The 20,943-nt window shown below is 45.4% G+C and overlaps 8 protein-coding genes and 1 non-coding gene across 9 annotated transcripts; 6 read left to right on the top strand and 3 right to left on the bottom strand.

Annotated features, from left to right (window-relative positions):
• Nucleotides 1–775: 775 nt before the first annotated feature.
• Nucleotides 776–3,188, top strand: BKA55DRAFT_667325 (heterokaryon incompatibility protein-domain-containing protein; the record flags this gene model as incomplete). The annotated part of the gene is made up of 2 exons (XM_046197826.1): nucleotides 776–1,312; nucleotides 1,360–3,188. The coding sequence occupies exons 1-2, from the start codon at nucleotides 802–804 to the stop codon at nucleotides 3,186–3,188; spliced, it is 2,340 nt and encodes a 779-aa protein (XP_046043960.1). The 5' UTR covers nucleotides 776–801.
• Nucleotides 3,189–5,638: 2,450 nt separating this feature from the next.
• Nucleotides 5,639–7,481, top strand: BKA55DRAFT_580922 (Metallo-dependent phosphatase-like protein). The gene is made up of 2 exons (XM_046193994.1): nucleotides 5,639–6,576; nucleotides 6,744–7,481. The coding sequence occupies exons 1-2, from the start codon at nucleotides 5,769–5,771 to the stop codon at nucleotides 7,463–7,465; spliced, it is 1,530 nt and encodes a 509-aa protein (XP_046043959.1). The 5' UTR covers nucleotides 5,639–5,768; the 3' UTR covers nucleotides 7,466–7,481.
• A 1,325-nt stretch (nucleotides 7,482–8,806) lies between these two features.
• Nucleotides 8,807–9,253, top strand: BKA55DRAFT_598288 (uncharacterized protein; the record flags this gene model as incomplete). The annotated part of the gene is made up of 1 exon (XM_046196219.1): nucleotides 8,807–9,253. The coding sequence occupies one exon, from the start codon at nucleotides 8,807–8,809 to the stop codon at nucleotides 9,251–9,253; it is 447 nt and encodes a 148-aa protein (XP_046043958.1).
• A 780-nt stretch (nucleotides 9,254–10,033) lies between these two features.
• On the top strand, nucleotides 10,034–11,331 carry BKA55DRAFT_624568 (uncharacterized protein). Its single transcript, XM_046196825.1, has 2 exons — nucleotides 10,034–10,474; nucleotides 10,538–11,331. The coding sequence occupies exons 1-2, from the start codon at nucleotides 10,160–10,162 to the stop codon at nucleotides 11,306–11,308; spliced, it is 1,086 nt and encodes a 361-aa protein (XP_046043957.1). The 5' UTR covers nucleotides 10,034–10,159; the 3' UTR covers nucleotides 11,309–11,331.
• A 118-nt stretch (nucleotides 11,332–11,449) lies between these two features.
• Nucleotides 11,450–11,521, bottom strand: BKA55DRAFT_t285. The gene has a single exon. It is a non-coding gene; the product is annotated as a tRNA-Thr (tRNA).
• A 176-nt stretch (nucleotides 11,522–11,697) lies between these two features.
• Nucleotides 11,698–13,082, bottom strand: BKA55DRAFT_710762 (uncharacterized protein). The gene has a single exon (XM_046200791.1). The coding sequence runs from the start codon at nucleotides 12,836–12,838 to the stop codon at nucleotides 11,798–11,800; it is 1,041 nt and encodes a 346-aa protein (XP_046043956.1). The 5' UTR covers nucleotides 12,839–13,082; the 3' UTR covers nucleotides 11,698–11,797.
• Nucleotides 13,083–13,996: 914 nt separating this feature from the next.
• Nucleotides 13,997–14,737, top strand: BKA55DRAFT_695714 (uncharacterized protein; the record flags this gene model as incomplete). Its single annotated transcript, XM_046200189.1, has 1 exon — nucleotides 13,997–14,737. The coding sequence occupies one exon, from the start codon at nucleotides 13,997–13,999 to the stop codon at nucleotides 14,735–14,737; it is 741 nt and encodes a 246-aa protein (XP_046043955.1).
• Nucleotides 14,738–17,592: 2,855 nt separating this feature from the next.
• On the top strand, nucleotides 17,593–18,013 carry BKA55DRAFT_544634 (uncharacterized protein; the record flags this gene model as incomplete). Its single annotated transcript, XM_046190734.1, has 2 exons — nucleotides 17,593–17,878; nucleotides 17,916–18,013. The coding sequence occupies 2 exons, from the start codon at nucleotides 17,593–17,595 to the stop codon at nucleotides 18,011–18,013; spliced, it is 384 nt and encodes a 127-aa protein (XP_046043954.1).
• Nucleotides 18,014–18,128: 115 nt separating this feature from the next.
• On the bottom strand, nucleotides 18,129–19,360 carry BKA55DRAFT_544633 (uncharacterized protein; the record flags this gene model as incomplete). Its single annotated transcript, XM_046190733.1, has 3 exons — nucleotides 18,129–19,195; nucleotides 19,257–19,278; nucleotides 19,343–19,360. 3 exons carry the CDS (start codon nucleotides 19,358–19,360, stop codon nucleotides 18,129–18,131), a joined length of 1,107 nt encoding a protein of 368 aa, XP_046043953.1.
• Nucleotides 19,361–20,943: the final 1,583 nt, after the last annotated feature.

Below are 20,943 nucleotides of genomic sequence, written 5' to 3'. Positions count from 1 at the left end.
TCACTACGTTATGGCGACAACTTGTCACTGCAGGCGAGCGAACAATCGTCCCATATCATGATCAAAGCTGATGGGTAATTTCTCCTTGCAATGAGAATGGTAAGGTTTCGCTGAGAGTTGCAGTGGAGTATTTCAGGTGAGGATATAGTTCCGGATCCTCGTACATGAACTAGTAATGTAAGGTAGGCGAGAGTGAGAGAGGGACAAAACAATTGGAAGCCTGCGAAGGTAGTAAGAAGGACTGACCTGATCGGCGCAAGATAAATGTGCCTCGGGCTGATTCTTGACCTTCTCGGCGTGGGATTTGTATCTGTGATGCATGCAGCATGAGTTCTTATCAAGAGCACCATTCCCATTCCATGCCTGCTTCCAGAGGGTCTGCTTACTGAACAGATTGCCATCGGCTAGATGTTAAACTCGAATATCGTGGTACACTCGATTGAGCTAGGAGGACGTATCAATGGGTCAGAAGTCTCCGAGTACGAGACGTTGCTACATGTGTCAATGACTTAGGGCGTAGTAATGCCAGATGCAATTGACGATCGTAATGCCTGTTGGCCTCATGAATTTTCCCGCTCGAAAAGATAATAAAAACAGCAGGGGAACACAATATAGCGCTATGGCTGTTGACTAGCTGGCCGGGGTCGTGAGTCGGTATGAGTCATCCGAGCTAATACTTGACTCAGCCTTAGAAAAAGGTGACAAATATCATTTTATATATATTATGATATATATTCATTATTTTCTTTCTTTCCGTATTTCTTTTTTAACTATTGAATTTATTTGCAAAGGACAATCACAATGCGGCCTGTCCAACTAGAGAGATCACGGCTTTGCGACGCATGCACTCACGCATGCTCAATGTCCATTATCGGATGTACACCTTATACCTGTCAAATCCACAGATCCCAATTCAGCAGCAAAGAATACAATTCCTATACAAGAAGCTGGGATATTATGAACGACGTATCGCGCTGGGCAAAGTGGTCAAAGACAAAGCGAGACTTTGTTGCAGAAACGAGTACATCAGGGTGCCATCTCTGCATAATAATCGCACATGGTTTTGATGATAAGTCAAAGGACATGTTTCAAGGCATGGGCAGTGATGAATCTGTACGGCTTTGCTTCAAGTATCGCACTGTGGAACGAGATCCAAACGGGAACTTGGATTGGGCTGAGAGGACAGGCATGGCGATTAATGATATTGCGCTGGGGGGTCATCTTCCTGATGAGTTCTGGTTGGCGATCAGGCCAGAAAAAGGGTCAGTGCTGGACGAGGTCTCGATCGACCTACGCATACGACCACTTCAAGGTAGTTTTGACAATTTATGGAAGAACTCTCATTAACCTCAATTACAGAAACAGACACGAGCCATGTAGTGAAAACTATCCCTGGCAAGCATGCCTCGACGATGAACGACCAGAACTTGCAGCTCGCATTGAAATGGATCAAAGGCTGCACTCGTTCACATCCCACATGCAAAAAATTCCAACCTCGACTGTCTGGTTGGCGTCCAACAAGACTTATCCACGTTGGGTCAAAGTCTGACCAACCTCGACTTGTCATTTCACCAAAAGCAGTGCCTTACATTGCGCTGAGCTACTGCTGGGGGACTGAAAACACTATCACGCTCACTGAAGCAACAATTGATTTGTTCCGGAAAGAAATCCCTCTGGCGAGCCTACCAACTACTATCCGAGATACAATCGCTACCACAAGAGATCTCGGCTATGAATATTTATGGGTAGATGCGCTTTGCATTATTCAAGATTCCAAGCATGACTGGATCATGGAGTCCTCGCGAATGGGCAGCATCTACGGCTCAGCATCACTTACCCTCGCTGCAGCTGGCAACTCAAGTGTTAAAGACTCAATGTACTGCCGTAGAGATCCTCGCGCAGTGAGACCATGTGTGGCAAACATAATCCCGAATGCTACTTATCACGGCGTGAGTTACCCATGGGCTATATATCCGCACCAACCCGAGAGACTACTATCCGACACCATCAATGAAAGTCCTTTAAGCCGTCGAGCGTGGGCATTGCAGGAGCTTTTGATATCACCGAGGACCTTGGTATTTGGATCTAAACAAATGGTCTGGTCCTGCGCAACGACAGAAGCAAGTGAGACGTTTCCAATTGGCCTGGACCCCAAGTTCAGCACCGTATTGAACTACACTACAGGCTTGTCATATCTCCGCCAAAAACTAATAAAAGCATCGAATTTGGAGGAAGAACCGTCGGAATTTTGGAATGAATTTATTAGCAGATATACCAAGGCTCGCTTGACTTTTAGTTCCGATATCCTAGTTGCACTGCAAGGCATCGTCGAAAGGATCATTGAAGCAAGACGTGGATCGAACAGAAATGCGCTGGAGTCAGAATATGTCACTGGTCTCTGGCGTGATGCGAATTTCCAGCAAAGCCTCTTGTGGCGTCCCAAGGCCGGATCATCAGCTCGTCGCCCAGAGTGCTATCGAGCTCCTTCATGGAGCTGGGCAGCGTTGGACGGCGAGATCGATTTCTTTGAGCAGTACATACCGTGGATTTGGAATGGAAACAAAGTTGAGCTTGCGAAAGTCTTGGATGTTAGCATTGAGCCTCAGACTTCTTACTCAGTTTCAACTATTGGTCAGATCAAATCTGGCTTTATTGAGATGGAATGCCATTTACGGGAATGCTACTTGATGAGAACATCCGAAGCCAAAGATACATCCACGAACCAAGAGGATTACACATACCTTATCATCTCCTCTGAAGAGTTTACCACGATATCTAGAGACTCTTGCGTTAAAGAGCCCACGGAAGGAAGCCAACAGGTACACAAATTCGCCAATTCCTGCACTATAGATATACCAGATGAGATACCATGTTCTCAATGGATTCAGGTTTATTGCGTTCCTCTGCAGCTGGGATGGTGTCAAACCGATCGCTATGAGCAGGCCGTCTGGGAGAGCTACGAAGGCTTAGTTCTTGTCCCCAGTGACGCAGGCGAAGAGCCAAATAGTGACCTATTGACATCTGAAGGTTTTTGTGTTCTGTCTCGAGCCTTCCGACGAATTGGCACTTTTACATTTGATCTTCATGATGATAACCGAGAAGCCCGAGAAGATGAACTTTTGGGACCGCTGAGGTTTGATGAGGAGGGTAATTGGGAGAGGAAGAGGGAGATGGCTTGTATTATTTGAGAAATGGTTAATGAACATTATTACAAATATTTGGGATATCCATTTTGCTTGAGTTCAAAGAACTTCTCCTCGAATAGAGTCCTTGCCCAGTCTGATTTTATTTAACGAAGCTCAATTGCAGTGAAGAAGCGTTGGAGGGATTGCTTACAGGCCACTACCCCACCACAAAGCCCTTCTAAGCTCAATGCAAGTAGTGGATCATCAACCTGGAGCTCAAAAGCCCAACTAGTTTGGAGCAATAAATGCGACATGGCAAATATCTTGAGCTTCTCGAGCTTGCGATTGACAGCTGCTCTGTGAAGTATCTTGCAGTAGTTATCTTACAGCAGAGACCCTGACCAGTTTTCAGCCCCCCGGTTCCCAACAATTGCCCTCAAATCTTGGCCCTTCTTACAATCATCCGCAAGTTAATGCTCCACACAAACAGTCATCAATCACTACAAAGTTGGACGGTCCTTCCAAACTATCAGTTGTTAACGCGAAAAGTATGCGGTCTCATGGCGGGGAGATTGGCGTGGCTGCTCTGTGCCATGAAGAACTGCGACAAGGACGTTGGTAGTGTTGTAGGATTGGAGGCCAGCTGCCTGTACGGGTAGAGTAGCATTATGTACCGTACAGAGACACCTCTATAGCACATACGACCATACCTGCAGGAAAATACGGGATCCCGTCCGCTCTCCCATAGTCAAGCCTGTAAGGGGCGGATCAGTAGTTGGGTCGGTGACGACCAGCGAATCCCCGCTGTTGTATGTTTTTTGCCGACTTACTCAACTAGCATCTTTTTGTTTTGCTGTTACGTATACTGGAAATGTTCATTGGGTTTTTTACAACTGGGCTTGATTGAAATGGCGAGCGAGCTGTTGGAGATTTCCATTTGGCAGAAGCGGGCAAACCACGGAGAAACCTATGGCAGATTATCCACCGCGGATTTACGCACCGTGAGATTGTCAAGCTGACCCGACTGATAGTGGTGGAGCCAAGTCGGGCTCAGAAACCCCCAAATACAACGACAATGGCTTTCGTCTTCGGCAAGTCTTGCTCCCTTTGAACGAAATCTATGGCGGAGTGGGGGGCTTTCTTTTTCCAAAAACCTTGACGGAATGAGCACTGAGAGCTTAGCGAGCTCAATTTGTCTTTATTGATTCTATTGGGAAGGTCTCTGAGAACTCATTCTTAAACTCTCCATAGCTCTCACTCTTAGCGCTGCACAGTTTAGCAGATTCTCTCGCTGGCTCTTGTTTGGCTTTCTGTGTCTCTTGTTTTCCTATTTCAACATCTCATGCTGCCAGATTTGACGTTGCTGTCGATGGTCATGGAATTAGCTTTCTTTTGCTCGATGGCAAGGCAGTCCGGGCGACCCCAATAGCCCTATGTTCCGTAAGCCGCTGGATCGGCGTGGAAATTGGCCTTAATGTATGTGCGTTGAATAGAGCCTTGATCTGAGCCATGAGTCGGATGCGAGCCAGGCAGGATCCGTGATGCAGTGTTCCTTACTGCTTGCCAGGCTTGCTTCCTGGCAGCTAACCAACGATTGGCTATGATATCTTTTTGCCAGCGAAGGTATAAGGATGACGAGTTGGAACACGAGTTGGAAAATGAACTAGGTTGATAGACAGATCATCCTTACCTGCCTCGGCACTCATCGACATGCGTCTATTTCCGCTTCTCATTAGCTAGCTTGCATATCCTCGTTGTCTCACCTATAGGCAGATGAGGCTGCGTTAGCCAGACATAGAGGCTCTATCTGCGTCCCCGCGAGCAGCCCCTGGCTGTCTGCTCAGATGAGGCTGTTGGATCATCCCGAACCGTTCTTATCCCGGCCATCCATGCCTGCATTCCGTTCTCTCGTATCCTGCAATGTGTACCTTGAGTTCACAGGGGTCTAGATAGAACGTTTACAGGGCCGCGCACATTATTGCACAGGTACCTTACTTAAGCGAAACTCATAATCTTTTACAACACTTCTCATTTGTTCTTGACCCGTTCCACCTCGTTGTTAATACAAACATGCCACACATAAAGAGCATCTGGAGTTCTCGGGAATTGACTTCATGAACTTGCTCTTGAATTCGCCGTGAGAACTAAATAAGATAGCTTGGAATATACTGTCCTGCTCACGTGGCTTTGCTGATTTATCTACTGAAAATTGCTGACAACTAGTAAAATGTCAAAGGACGGTGGATCGGAGAGATGCTGTGGCATGACGAAAATTTGACATCTAACGACTGAAAGACTTATTCAATTAACAGTTTGGTTCTTAAGATATAAGCAAGGCCCTGGGAAGTGGGGGCCTACCAACTTAGGCATTTACTTTTATGAAGTGCTTACATGCTACTGAATGCAGACATATGCATTGTAACTCCAGCCCTATAATTACATAAAGGGTTTAACCTTATATAGTATTTTTATTAACCCCGCGGACTTCACTCCTCTTCCTATCATGCGTCTGACACTATTTTAGCAATCTCTTTTCAAAGAGTTAATCAATTTGTCATTTTGCTGCTTCGCTTCTCAAGGCTCGCTGTCTTACTGTCATTTCCAACATCCAGGTCCTGTCCATCCACGGAAAGATATTCCAAGATGCCGACATCATCAACTTCCCATCCAGTTGTTACGGATCTAACCATATGTATTCCCACCTCAAGGTGCGAACTAGACATGCAAATATGGCACCGTATAGATAAGAACCTCATCCTCGATGAATCTCCACGGAGCGCATGGCTGTACGTCGCGCTAGTGGATGAGAATATGCTCAAAGCTGAGGACCTGGTTGTAATCGATATCAGCGTTGGCGCTGTACCTCCTAATTCTAGCTCAGGTGGTCGCTGGGAGAAGCGACCTGGCGGAATCTGGGTGCTAAAAGGGCAGTTCTCTCGAAGGATTGACCAGACTGTGAAGCAGGTGGACGTTCTTTTTGGTACGGACGCTGTTGAACCACGACCACAATGGGTTCTCATGTCATCACCCCTCCAGCTTAACGGCAAGCCAGAGGTCCCGGTTGCAAGGCTTAGCGTACTCCGCGGCAGGGCCAAACCGATACCAGATGCTCGGGCAGCTTTAAGAATCGGGGAGGATGGCAAATTTAAGATTGTCCAGATCTCTGATATGCACATGGTCACTGGTGTCGGGGTATGCAAAGATGCTATTGATGCCCAAGGCAAAGACTTGCCCGCCAGTGCCGCTGATCCCCTTACGGTTGAATTCATCAGAAGCATCCTGGATGTCGAGAAGCCAGACCTTGTGGTCCTCACTGGTGATCAATTGCATCACGACATTCCCGACAGCCAAACTGCTCTCTTCAAGGCGGTTGCTCCTATGATTGAGCGTTCGATCCCGTTTGCAGTCGTCTTTGGCAATCATGATAGTGAAGGCGCCCATGCATTATCACGTAAGTGACTCCTTTCCTACGGCAGCCAGGACACAGAGCTGGTGATCGACAACGCTCTTGGACTCTTAAACGATGCAGACTACTTTACTCCTCAAGACAGTTCAGCAATCCTTTATATGCTAGGTCTTGGGAATGATGACTATCCAGTCTTACTGACTAGACTACAGGTAGGACACAGATGTCAATACTGCAGAATCTGCCTTTGAGTCTCTGCAACGAAGGCCCAGAGCATGTTGACGGCATAGGAAACTACTATCTTGAGGTTCTGGCCCGCGAGCCGTCACAATCCTCGTTATCAACTTTATATTTTCTAGATTCACACGATGAAATACAAAGCAACGTCAAGACACCTGACTATGACTGTATCAAGCCGAGCCAAATCAGTTGGCTCACGGAGACTTCGCAGGCTTTACGAAAAGCGCGCGAGACCGGCAAAAACGACAACCAATTTCATCAGTCTCTGGCTTTCCAGCACATCCCTCTTCCCGAGTTCGGCGACCACCGTCTTAGCATACATAGCGGCCATCGGGGGGAGCCGACCGAAGGTCCCAGCTTCAATTCCCGTTTCTACGGCGTGCTAGTGAAAGAAGGTATATCAGCATTAGCCTGCGGGCACGACCACGTGAACGACTTTTGTGCTCTACTACCACCACAAATGGAGCAGAATGGCGACGTAACTCCTCATACCGGCCCTTGGCTATGCTATGGAGGTTGCAGTGGGTTCGGGGGTTATTGTTCGTATGACGGTAAGCGATATCACCGACGAAGCCGGGTTTGGGAACTTGATACGCAAACCGTGAGCTTGAGGACCTGGATGCGGGTCGAATACAAGAAGGACAGGGTTGACGAGCTGGAACTTGTAAAAAATGGAGTTATTCCTTATCAATGAAATAATTGCCTCTGGCTGCATTTATATATTTCAAGCTTTCTTTTTATACTCATCTTAGAAGAACAAGCCCCATACCCCATTACTTTCATCCTGCTCTATTTCATCCTCATCTATTAATGATCTGATTTCTTCCTGTAGTATATTGGCTTTCTACTCCCGGCCCAATCCTCGAAGCCAGCCCTTTAGAACGCTCTTAAACTCAGTAACCCAAGGATGTTCTATCCCACACGCAGCCTCAATCATCCGTATCGCCTCTCGCATCGTTTCCTCAGCTTCATGAGTCCCCCCTTGGTAAAACTAACTGCGAGAAATTATCTTTAGATATTCTATCTCTTCGATAACCCTCTAAGTACATATGCCATTCATTTGGAGCAGCGAAGAGACTGCCAGCGCCATCTCCTCCGCTTCGTCATGCCGTCCCTGATTGTTCAAATTATGCGCCAGGTCCAGCATCACCCGCGGGGGCGACAGTTGAGCAGTATCTTTGAAACAAGGTCTATCAGTAGACAAGCGAACTGAAACTGTAATCGACGGTACATTCATTCATGGAAAATTCGAACTAGATCATGCGTTAAGGTGATATAAGACCTGATAGATGTTTCCTTCGACCGTTGTGACTGAAGGGATGGAGTTTCACATCATGAAAGCATCCACTCAACTGTTGGTAGTGAAGTGTGTTCAGTCCAAGATATCTCACCACACATGAACATCCTGGTCAACCTCATACTGTTCAACAGTATTAACACCGGCAGCTGCAACATTATCGTTCATTGTAGTGTCCCATGATGACCGGTGAAACAGACTGAGATTTGTGGTTAATGATAATGCCGCTGTGTTGAATTTGGGAAAGGCTGGGAGGAGAGTCTTCTGTGATCGAGGTCACGCATAACTCTTGGCGGAAGAATCCATCTCTCGCTCTCCAGGCTTGTTCTGATGCAAGAGGCCTCACCCTTTGTGCGTTACCAGTGCGAATATACCTAGTGTAACCAATCATAGTTGTCCATGTACATACTCTTTGGCTGATTCAACCAGAGTTCAGATTGTCAGTGAGTGGCACTGTCAATTCACCTATCAAGTCACATAAATCTAGACATCTCAAAGCGCGATCACACGTGACTTGAGAACATTTCTTCAGAGCCTCTAAGTGATTCACCCAAGTTCCCTGAACTCCTGGGCTATCTCTTCCACTTACAAATACACACCTATCTATCGCAATATCGGAATCACCATCGCACGATCAACCACCAGCAACCATCGTCAACCGTCAACGCCTCACTGACCTGAGACAAACCAGTCAGCTCACCTGCTCTCTTTCAGCACCTTGACCCTGCCAACGTCAACATGCCCGATCTCGTCGACCCTCGCACGACCAAGTTGGTCTGTGTCGTCTCCCTCCTTTGGATCATCTCGATTGCTCTCTACAACCTCTTCGACATCAGCGACATCATCACCTTTCCCATCGTTCTCGGATGCTCCTTTGTTCTGACTGCGGCGACGTGCATTTGTCTCACGGGCCTTTCTATTATTGCCGTCTACTTGTCGTGCATCGCCAATGCTGCGATCCTTTGTCTTGTCGTCCTGCTGATCCCTGTCTTTCAGGCTCTTCTCCAGTGGCTTTCTTCTATTATCTCCGTCGTCAGAAACACCTGCGATCGAGTGATTCGTTTCTTCGATTCGGCAGTCTCCTTCTCGGAGAGGTTTGGCGATGAGGTGCAGAGGTTCCCTGAGCTATTTGACAGATTCCTTCAGAGAGCAGGAGCCCACGCCGCGACTGAAGCACGTCGCTGATCAATAAGCACTCCGTCAGTGGGCAGTAGGTATAGGCACGCGGGTTGGGAGATATTGGAGAGAAAGACTGTTGGCTGCATAGTTTGCAAGAGGGGCAATTGCTTTACAAGAGTTTCGCGTACAAGCGGCTCACGTTTGAGACCGGACGCTTAACCTTTATGTAGCATAAGATGAGAGTCTGTATGTAGCGTGGTTTAGAAAAGAAACTTTTTGCTATATTATCGTCAGTGATATTCGTCCTTTGATCATGTTGAGCATACTCTCAAGTGAACTTGTCGTTGCCGCTGTCGCACTTCCAAGAAAAGCCCCAAGTTGTACATCTGCCAATTCTGATGTTCTCTGCCCCAAGGGTCTTGAAGAATTTAACTGTCAATGCTGCCATAGGATGCTTATGGATTGGACACCGCAATCTAAACATTGATAGATACAGATGTCGCATGTCTCGTCAGCAGAATGCAATGAAGCAGTGATTTTAGTGTCTAGCGACAAGTCTGCTACCCAGCTTTTCCAAGCTGCCTCTGGTTAATTTGGAGATCATTCCATGTGGGGTAATTGCGGAGACGTGTACTTGATAAGGAGGTAGCAGCTAGTCAATTGCCGGTCCTATTTATAGTGTCAGATGATAAGCTTAGTGATGTAGTCAGGATACCATTACCGTAATAGGAAATGATATAAGAACAGCCTAACATCAGGCCCCTCCACCCTTCAGCAACCAACGCAGATAAAGAGCTCTTGGGAAGGATGAAAGAAATGATAAAAGGCTCAAATGACCTACATGGTCTGCAAAACTGCCGTTGGCATACGGAACTTACCAATTTGCAGCTTCAGTCCCCAGGGTTAGAAACAACAAGACCATAGCAGCCCGTCATTTTTCATATCCTCATTTCCTTCCAGACATTTGACAAGATGTCCGCAAAAGTAGCTACAGCCGCAACCAACAATCCTCTTCCAGGACTGACCTCCCTTGATGACCTCGACCTGCCAGACTTTGATCCCGCAATCCACCTTGCCTTCCAACCACCTGCTCGTCGCCATACCTTCCAAGACCTTGGTCTGCCACAGCCAGAGAATGCGCCCGATCTCTGCGTCACAGACCCATTTCCACTCTTCTCAGAAGAAGGAGTGCGCATGTTGCGCCGCGAGATGCTGAGTAAACCGATGCTTGACAAGTATCTTCGTTCATGGGATCGTGCTCCTGCTTACATTGCGGGTCATGAGAAGGTTAGTCCTACGTTCCTCTCACCAAGTTGATGGAACATTGGAACTGGACTCATTGTAAAATAGACCGCAAAGTTCACGCTTCAAGCATGGCAACATCCCGCGACGCAAGCAGCTATCGATCGGGCGGCTGGTTTCGGGTTACATCTCCTGAGGCGAGAAGCCGATCTGGGCCTGGTAAACATCCAGCTTGGTCCTGAAGGTTTACCCGGAGTCTACAAACTCACCGAGACGCCTTCAGCCCCTCTTTCGCCTCAAGAAATGCAAAAGTCCAGCTACGACGACATACCAATTGACTCATGGCACAAAGACCAAGTCCCTGTCGTTTGCGTCGTCATGCTCAGCGACACAAGCGGAATGCAAGGCGGTGAAACAGCTATCAGGACAGGTGATGGCTCCATCGTAAAGGTGAAAAGTCCAACCGTTGGAGGCGCTGTCATCATGCAGGGCGGTTGCACAGAGCACGCTGCCTTGCGGGCGACTAATGTGCCTGAGCGGTTGAGCATGGTGAGTAGCTATGCGTTTGCTGATCCTAACCTGGATGATCGCTATACGTCGCTTCGAAGTGTGGACTTGGGGAATGATGATATTCCGACTTTTTGTAATATTTTTCTTCAGGAGAAGCTGCTTCGTTTGAGGGGGCGTGTTGATTCAGTTTTGGAGACCTTGGTTGAGAAGGAGAAGAACGGGGAGACTGTTGAGAGGTATGAGTTTGAAGGATGGGTGAGGGAGCAGATGGAATTTCTTCAACGGAGTGCGTGGGAGATGTATGAGAGGGTGCCTAATTACCTGGGCAAGGATGTACCGGAGGATGTTATACGAGGTTACCTAAGATGAAATGGACAATGGGGAGAATGAAGTCCATACGCAGGTAGTTTTATAATTCTTAAGTTTGCAGCACTCTTTGTCAATTACTTTCTGATGTCCTGGATGTTCAAGTTACGACTTGTAAAAAGATGCAAAAAGATACGACTTGTCTGCCTCGACACGGGATCGAACCGTGGACCTTGTCATTACTAGTGACACGCTCTACCACTGAGCCATCGAGGCGCGATCTGATTGGATGAGACATTCGATCTCTCTCCGAGATCATCATTCTTTTGTTGGCATGCCCGTAGAGCTCGGGCGTCTACCAGACGATTGGAAAGTTTGGAAGAAATTGCTTTTGGGGAAGGCCACTAAGCAGACATTGTACTTCTCAGCACCAATGAATTATACACACAAGGTAATCAGAACCATTGACACATATTGCAGTATTTATGACCCTGCATCATTACCTGTTGCTATTTTTGCACGAAGACAAGTACATCTTTCCTTTCTTGAACACTACACAACAGTAACTACCATTTTCCCATTTGCCTGTCCATTCTCCATAGCCCGATGAGCAGCATGCATGTCATCAAAGTCAAACACCCTCCATGGCTTTGCATCAATCTTCCCATCAGCTACCTTGAGCATAATACTCCTCAAGGGAACATCAGATACTGGGAACTCCTCGGTGCCAAACACAAAACTTCCGAAGAAGCTCAGGTGAACTCCGCTCGCCATTTGAAGCAGCGGATTGAAGCCGTGCGACTCGTCAGGCCCCGGCGGTCCCTTGATCGGATCTAACCCTCCTAGCCATCCGGCCAGGCAGACACGTCCATCTCGACGGGCTAGTTGCAGTGAGTCAACAACTGTACTGTTGCCGACCAAGTCCAGTACTGAATCGAATTTTTCAACACCGTGGCTCTTGAGGAGGTGTTTGCCCAAGTCGGGCGTTTCGAGGACTGTCTCGGAGACTCCGAGGTCTCGCAGCATGGCAAATTTGGCTTCGCTGCGAGATGTTGCTGTAACAATAGCGCCCGCGTCAACAGCGAGATTGATAGCCGCTCTTCCAAAAGATGAAGTAGCACCCCTGATGAGAATCCTCTGTCCGCATTGGAGGTTCAGGTTTCGGAATAGACACGTCCAAGCCGTTGCGTAGCTTTCAGGTAGCGCAGCTGCATCTGCCCAAGACAAAGGCAGCCGTTCTCCTGGCCCCCCCAACGCGACGATATTGCTAGTATTTGCGACGGTATATTCGGCGTAGCTACCGGGGATGGTCCGACCGAGGCCACCCATAAGTGCTGCTACTGGTGTCCCGGGAGCAAACTCACCTCCCGGGCAGTCCTCAATGGTTCCAACGCATTCGATACCGCTGATGGGGACTGACTCGGCCCATTCGCCACGACGCATGTGCATTTCTGCGTGGTTGATGCCGAATGCCTTGACGCGGATTAGGGCTGTACCTGGGACTGTGGCTGATGGTTTGGGAACGTCTTTGATGACCAGATTCTCAACAGGACCGAACTCAGAAATAAGTATAGCTCTCATAGTAGTAGACATTGTGGAAAGAGATACAAGAGGCGTTTTTATGGGAAGGATATATGCTTTTAGGAATCTGATTGCCCTACTCGACTGTTGTAATATGATTCTAATCTCAAGACAGAGACAAAGCTTGGTATTTAACGACTTGTCTTAGTGCAGCATCAAAACCACAAACATCATGCTGATTAATTGCAAGTTTTCTCTTCATGTAAGCTTTAGGGCGCGCCCTTTGAACTGTGCTTGATATCGACGTACCGAAGACTGACTGTCTGTTGTTGGTTGATGCTGACTCGGAACATTTATGTAGTTGACCCGGTATGACGTTGAACGCCACAATTTATTAGCTGGCTTACTGGTGCAGCTGCAGCACTAGAACCACTGGATTCGGCCAATCCAAGGCTTTAGTAGTGCATCATCCCATTGCTGCCAATCGGTAACATGACAAACAACCCCGTTAACGACAACCACGGCCATCAGGTGAGCCATATCTTGCTAAGCATAGTGGTGTTTGAAAGGTATTTCTACTTATTTGTATTCTTTCTCCACTCCCTCTTCTTTTCACGTCGGCCTATTTCTTGGATCATAACACTCTTGTCGCCAGTTATCTAATGTAGAATGCGGTCCTGTTTCAAGATCAGGTCAGAGATGCAACGCGTGTTGATGCGAATCACGGCTTTTGAGACAGAAAGATCTGAGTATGTCAATGAATAGCATCTCACAACTGCTTCTTTGTCCATCGTCGCCCGAAAAAGCCCTTGCATTGCCCTTTGTTTTCTATTCAGTACACTATGATTGAAGATCATTGAATAAGAGCCTAAAAGGTTTGTCGAGCTGTACAGAACGATAGTTCAGAAAATTGAATTTGAACAGTAAATGGAACACGATTGCAAGGCGATATGAGATTCTTGTTCTTAGGCGCGAACAGCAGCGCTGTCTTTGTTCTGTATCGCTATTCATTACAGTGAATTCTTAAAAATCATGAACTTCAAACAGTAACAATGGCAATTCGAAATCACCAAGGCTATAAATACAAAGACCCCTCTGCCTATCTGTCTGCATTCCTTCAACCGCAACAGCAAAACCCATCGACACCCAGCACTTGCTACCTATCACAGCAATTCCCGCAAATCCTTTCACATACAAGCCTACTTACGCTCTTCCCTTCTCGCCGCCATTATGGAAAAGCATTTGCAGGAAGCCAAGAAGATGATCATCCAAGATCGATTGGACAGTCTCGAACTTCGTCTGGAGGAACTCGCCAACAACTTTGCGCATCTCCCCACGGAGCAGCTCAGCAAACATTGCATCAGCTGTATGAATGACATCCGAAGTCTTGCCTACGAGTGTCTCATCGAGAATATTGATCGTTTTGACAAGTCCGAGTACGACCAGGTGAAAGAAACTCTGCAATCGATGCGATTCGATGTCAACGAAAAGAACCTGATCGAATGCAGCTACCATAGAGATGATTGTGAGCCCCAAATTACACTAGAAGAGCGTCGCGACCGTTTCATGGGTCTCAAAGCTGGCGTTCCACCTGCTAAGTTGTGCTTTCTGCCATATAACGCCCATGAGCTATTCGACAAGCTTGCGACCGGTCTTAAAGACGTTGCTATCGAGGAGCTCAAGTATCGTATGCATATACTCATGCAGGCCCCTGCTCCTAGCAATCAGCTTTCACTTTCCGATAACAACCTTCACGACAAGCAGGGTGGAGGGCCTCAATACCGAGGCAAGCTTAAGCCCAAAGCCGCCGCGATGCTTTGCGTCGAAGATTCAGACGACGATGAGCTATCGCTTACTGTTGGACATTCTGATCAGAAATTCACCTCTGGGAATGCCTCAAGAAGAGGGTTCCAAGAAAACCACCTCTTTTCGGAAAATCAGGATTCGCAGGGACAGAGCTTCATTGAATGAAAGCGACTAGTTATTCCCATCGTAGAGCTGCTATGGTGAGTAGGTAAACAGACTTTTGACAGACAAGTATTGTTGTAACAAAAATGAGCCTACTTACTCCTCAAGCTAGTAGACAAGCAGATATGAATCTAAACAAAGCGCTCAGCGCATTCATAGATATAAACATGGCACTCTTGAATAATCCTACTGTAGACTAATTACAGCACTCAAACTAGGTATCATTAAACAAAGAACTACGGCAATACGAATTGCATGGTCTACCTCACTGTAATTAATTGTTGTCGTGGGCTTGTCCACTACCCTGGACCGCCCGGAATGGATCTTAGCGCGTAGCCATCTCGAAGCGAAATCTTGTCGAGGGGCTAAATGACCCACCACTGGATCCACAAAAATGGTTGAAGCAATTAAAGACAGTCAATGGCTCGTGCCAAATTGCTGATCCATAAAATTACTCATGTAGATGTCAATGCGTGGGGAAATTTGTATCGACCACTCGAAATATGAACATTTTGAGTGGATGAACAGTCGAGATGGCCGAAAATAATAATTTACTTCTGTTAAGGAAATTAGATATTCTCGCGTTTCAGATAAAGAACTAGCGAGATGGATACAGTGGGGGGCAAAAAGTATGAATCCAAACGCAAGTACCGGACTGATCGGTCTAGCCTAAACAGGTATATGTTATAATGCTGCTTTTATATTATAATGTTAACCTAATAAGGTTAATTAAAATATCTTTAATACTTTATATATTAGCCTTTAGTAGTAATTATAGTAGTAATATAGTTTAGTTTTATATTATAAAGGTTCTTTAAGACCCTTTTTTTAAGGTTATCTTAAGCCTTTATTATAGCTAAGATTAAAGTATATTATATAATAACTATATCCTCTATATAAGTTAGTTCTAAATATAACTAATAGATCTCTGCCTTTATTAATACTTATAGATTCTCTATAAGATTTAAATTAGGTAAATATAATAGCTATATTATTAGCTAGACCTAAAGCTCTTTTAATAAGGCCTTAATAATATAGGTAATATATATAGATGTATTATTATATATAAAGATATTACCTAGCTAAAGAAACTATAATAAGATAATAAAATAAAGATTATAAATACTAATAGTTTTAATATTATTAATAAGAGGCATTAAGGGTATATAAGATTTATTACTAAAGGTAGCTTAAAATATTTATTATATAGTACCTTATTTCCTAGCTTTATTAATATCTTATATATAAAGGGCTTTATAAGGTAATAAGAAGGTCTAAATAGGTCTTATGCCCTAATTATAGCAGACTATATACTTATTACTTTATTTAACCCTTTATTAATTAATACCTTAATATTATATAGCCTAATTAAGCCTTTTATATACCTATAGTAATATTAAGGCTATATATTTCTTTTATATTTATTTTCTCTTATTTATTTTATATAAAAGGTATTATAAGGAATATAACTTAATAATATTATTAATAAAATTAAGTAAATCTCTTATTATTATATATAAATTAGTTATAATAGAATTATAAATCTAATCTTATTACTCTTTTATAAGCTTATATAATATACCTAATTATAATAAGGATATATTATTAGCTTTATATTATATCTTATAATATAGGGTTATTTTAATTATATTAAGAGGGATATTAGGGAAATGCTTCTTAATCTATAAGTATATAAGCCCTTACCTATATAATTTATATATATAAGACTATAATAAAGGCAATAATTCCTTGCCTTAAGGTATTATTATGGTGTTATAATATATTATAGGGAAGAAATTAGCATGCAAAAGCGGCAGGGAAAAACGCGTGCCTAATCGGGTTAGGGGCGGGCTAGCTACTTGCGTTTGGATTCATACTTTTTGCCCCCCACTGTAAATATATGACAAAGAAAAAGGGCGTGTCAGTATAACACCAGGAGCTAGACTATATGACAAAATATGCAAAGAGACCCAGCCGCCACTAATGGGCATTCTGTCTGGGGACTGCACGAAATGATCTAAGTATTCCACGTCATACATTTATACACCCGAGGCAACCCGCAGCATAAATACCTATTGTAGCATTACTACTCGAGAACGGGGGCAGAGGCGGCCTTCTCAACCTACAGGCCGAGGTCCGGGCTCTCGACCTATAGTGTGAGTAGTAACTAAGATGAACATGGATCGTTCCAGCCGTATCTATAGTCAATGGACGAGAACAGTTCCTGAGTAAAAGATACGCTGCCATGTCGCGATGATTCTGCTTCTCTTCAGTATTGCAGACCGTGTCAGCTAGCCAGAGCTGCTTCTGGATATACTGAACGCGTTGCAAGGTTGATAGATCGCTTATACTGTGCGGCGTGTAAATGCGAACACCCCGCAATACTATTTTCTCTGTCATCTCGCCAGGATTTGTCGTCATCTAGAGCCTGAATTGCCCATGAAGGACACTTGAGTGTTTGTCCCCATCTGAAACTCTCGTTGCAAGACATCAGGTCTTTGCGAACTACAGGACAATCAATAGATGTCGACTGTGAAGAAGCGGCATGCCTATGCACCGGCGCCAAGATCAAGTACTACGTTTTCGACTGCTCTCCGATGGACGACTTTGTATCTATTGCTTGGACTGCAGCACTAGGTCATCCCACTCCCAGCAGCTCTTTTACGCATTAATGTATCTCGAAAACCAGGCGACTACATGCACAATGCTCGTCATTATTTTGTCCAGCATTTTACACCACCCCTGACCGCCTATTTCAAGCAGATCAATTCAGAGACTATGCACTGGCGACAGAGCCACCAGCGCTTAAATGTTACTGCAATTGTGGATTTAGTGCTCACTACGATCAAGAAGCGAACATGGTCAACTCAGGGTGCCTCTCGCACCTACCGGATACTCGAGATAACCCCAGACCACTAGACTGGATTGAGAAGCTAGACCCAAGCAGTTACGGCCACTTCGAGGATCCTGAGACTCAGCATATCACATGGTGTAACGATCGTTCCTGTATGACGACACGCGATTTGATTAAGTTCTATACTATCATCGCTCAGGCTGAGTCTTTTCAAGGTGACTTCTCCCGTGAGAAGTTAACAGAAACACTGGAATCTTTAGACCACTCAGTCAAGGGAAAAGTCAAAAGTCGTATGTGTCCAATACGATGATACTGAACATGGAAAAGAGATTAGCTGTATTACTTGCGTTGGCCAAGATAAACTACCTATCGGTGGTGCTACACGGGCCGGGGTAATTAGAGCGGAAAGTTTGGATTGTATATAATTTGGCAAAATAGAAATATAAAGACCTACCTTTCATTTTCAATCGATGTCATCTTTACAAGCTTAACAAAAGCTCCAGCCCATGGAAGACAGTTCCCACGTCCATCAACCAGCTCTCAGTAATATGCAAATCTTGCTCGCTTATTCGCTTCATCATAGTTGTCATAGTCATCATCAAAATGACGTTTCTTAGACCTCTGTATCAATCCCTGAGGCTCACTGTTCACCTCATTGCTAGATATGCTACCGACTAGGGTCTGAGTAGCTTCTTCGTCAGTAGGTTCTGGTAAATCTATATCCATACCAGTTTCAGTTTCAGCTTCAGCCTGAGTTGTTAGGTGGCTGGACGCGTCATCACTTCCAGTAGGTGACCGTCCCGTGGTTTCCTCGCTGCTAGCCTGTCTCTTCGCTTCGAAGTAATATTCTAAGACGCGATTTCTGGCCTCCTGGTGTGCCTCCTTGTGTGCCATGTTGTGGTCTCCAGAGAATTTACGGAGCATGATGTAGTGGAGTGAATGTCGTTCTTCTACATGCCAGTATTCCAGGACTGAGAAACCTTGCTCGATTGTAGCTGGGCACAATGGACGTAGTCCCCAACCTTTCGGGGGGTGTTGTCGCGGATCATGAGATTCCGGGTCGAGATACAGCATGCGTCTTTCCTTAACGTCGTCAGCAGATAGGTCTCTGAGCTCAGGTAAAATTTGGCGTCTGGGATAAACTCGGTAGTCATCGACACCGTCAGTAGGTGACCATTCCATCGTTCCCTCGCTGGTGGTCTCCGTTGACTCAACACCCCCACTCTTACTGTCTACATGCCAAGGCCTCTTCAAGTTAGGTGGGTCTAGTCCTCGGCATTCGAGACCGCAAAACGGGTGAAGATGCTCGTCTTCTGGTCTCCAAGACAGGTAGCCTAGCCACTGTTGATGGCCCTGAAGGTGTATCGTAAGGAGATGGTTCTTCCTACTATCATCTAGGTGCAAGAGATTGTGGTCGATCGAGAGGCCACACAGTCTAAGCGGGTTGTTGATGATTGGAGGTGGCCGACCTAATTCCCTGGCGAGTGATGCTGAATAGTCATCTTCAAGCCTCTGATAGTGTACAGGGTCCAATTCTGAAAGTGGTAGGTTTAGTGATTCGGTCATAGTTGTATATGGCTTGTTAATAGTTGTGAAGTTGTTGGTGGCTGTAAAAGAAGTCTTCGTTGAATATGAGAAGAGACAGTATGAGAACGATGGTTTGCTTACATGTATCCTGAGGGGTAGATCTCTGTTCAATGATTCAATACGTGTCACTGTAATTTTCAAAGCTTACAAAAGTGAACATCACTCACTATACCTTTGACAGACATAACTTCTTAGTGAGGTAACAATGTCGGTACTTAACAATGAGTTCATTGACCTATTTTTATTTCAAGACCCTTTGTGCTTGCCTGATGTTCCGGCGACAACAAAAGCATTGATGGATTGATTGTCCTCTGCATGCTTTGTTCAACTTGCTTGGCTTTGGTCACCTTGGGCCTTGCCAGTCGGGTATTCTTTGATCAAGACAAAGTGTATATGTTATTGTAGAGTCCTTCCAATGCACAAAAGAAATCTGGCTCACTGAGAATTGACGTCGCGACCTTTACTACACCGCAATTTCTGCCTGTTTATGGCCACAGAATTCTCCAACATCCTGCGCGGTTAATTGCATTTTCTCATTCTAATGTAGAGTTATGGTGTAAGTCTTCAGACTGACAATGCAATTCTAAATACTTAATGTCGGGCGGCGATGCGTTGATGTCAACAAAGGCTCTGCGAACAAAGCATATTCTTTGATCACTGACCATACAAAGCGCGTGAAAGAGTTATTATTAGTACCTGACTAATCTTAAGCATCCAGCCGCTAACTATGAAGTCTTTTCACTGTTGTGTTTTCTGAGCCAAACCTGCAGTCGTCCTGTTGTTCGGGATCAGCTTTGACCTCGCGAATCCTGGCAGGGCGTTTTGAGTGCAATTGCAGATTATCTCAAATAGTTTCCGCAAGACCTTGCTGTCAAGGGCAATGGTCAGATGGTAAGCCGTATGAGATCACTTTTAAAAGAATGAGATTCTGGCAAATCATGAAGTCAACTGAACTCCGGTATTATGGCCTATTCATCCGTGTGGTTTTGCTCTGTCAGAGCAAGTTTATGTAGCGACATCGTCGGTTAAATATTGGATGGATTATATGTCGAGGACCTGTGGAGAATGAGCAAGAGAGAACTTCAAGACAGATGGCAAGTACACTTAACGTGCAGGCGAAGGATACGAGCGGAGATTCTTACACGGTATTGTCTTGTCAGTATCTGTAACACGAACTCCCAAACGGTTCAATAATCCGTCGACAGACATGTAGCAGCTGCTGCTCCTTCACGTATTCTTAAGCCTCTTTAATACCTACTGCGGATAACAACTACTCTCATAATCTCAGTCTCAAGCTCTTTAACCCTGCAGACTTGGAATCCCGATTTGACTTCTTTTCGGCGTATATCCATTCAGCCTGTCAATGAATCACTTCCATCTCACACAAAGCAATTGGCAATCTACTGAGAAGTATCCCCTGTTGATAGCTAGATACTTACTTGCTGGCCATAAGCTTAAACTTTAGGCTGCTAACACAGGTGATGAGGCCACGATATCGTTTTTCACATAATAGGCTTCTACCCCTTCTATTGGTAGACCTTTTGGGCCTATTGTTATCTCGGGCTAGCACAACATGTGGTGATGTTACTTAAACCGTACATCTGGGAAGTCGAAGGAGGGTACATCCCATGTAAAGCTCAAGGGACGAGTTATATGCGCCGATATGCCAGATTATCTCGGGAAACTACCCTGCTTGTGGCAAGGGAGTCCATACCAACAGCGTCTCTTGAGCAGCACTTCGATCGTCCTTTCCACGTTCCTAAAGCTT

Source organism: Fusarium redolens, assembly GCF_020744475.1.
Source record: "Fusarium redolens strain MPI-CAGE-AT-0023 chromosome Unknown BKA55scaffold_19, whole genome shotgun sequence".
NCBI lineage: Eukaryota > Fungi > Ascomycota > Sordariomycetes > Hypocreales > Nectriaceae > Fusarium > Fusarium redolens.
This window is presented reverse-complemented; position numbering and strand designations above follow the sequence as displayed.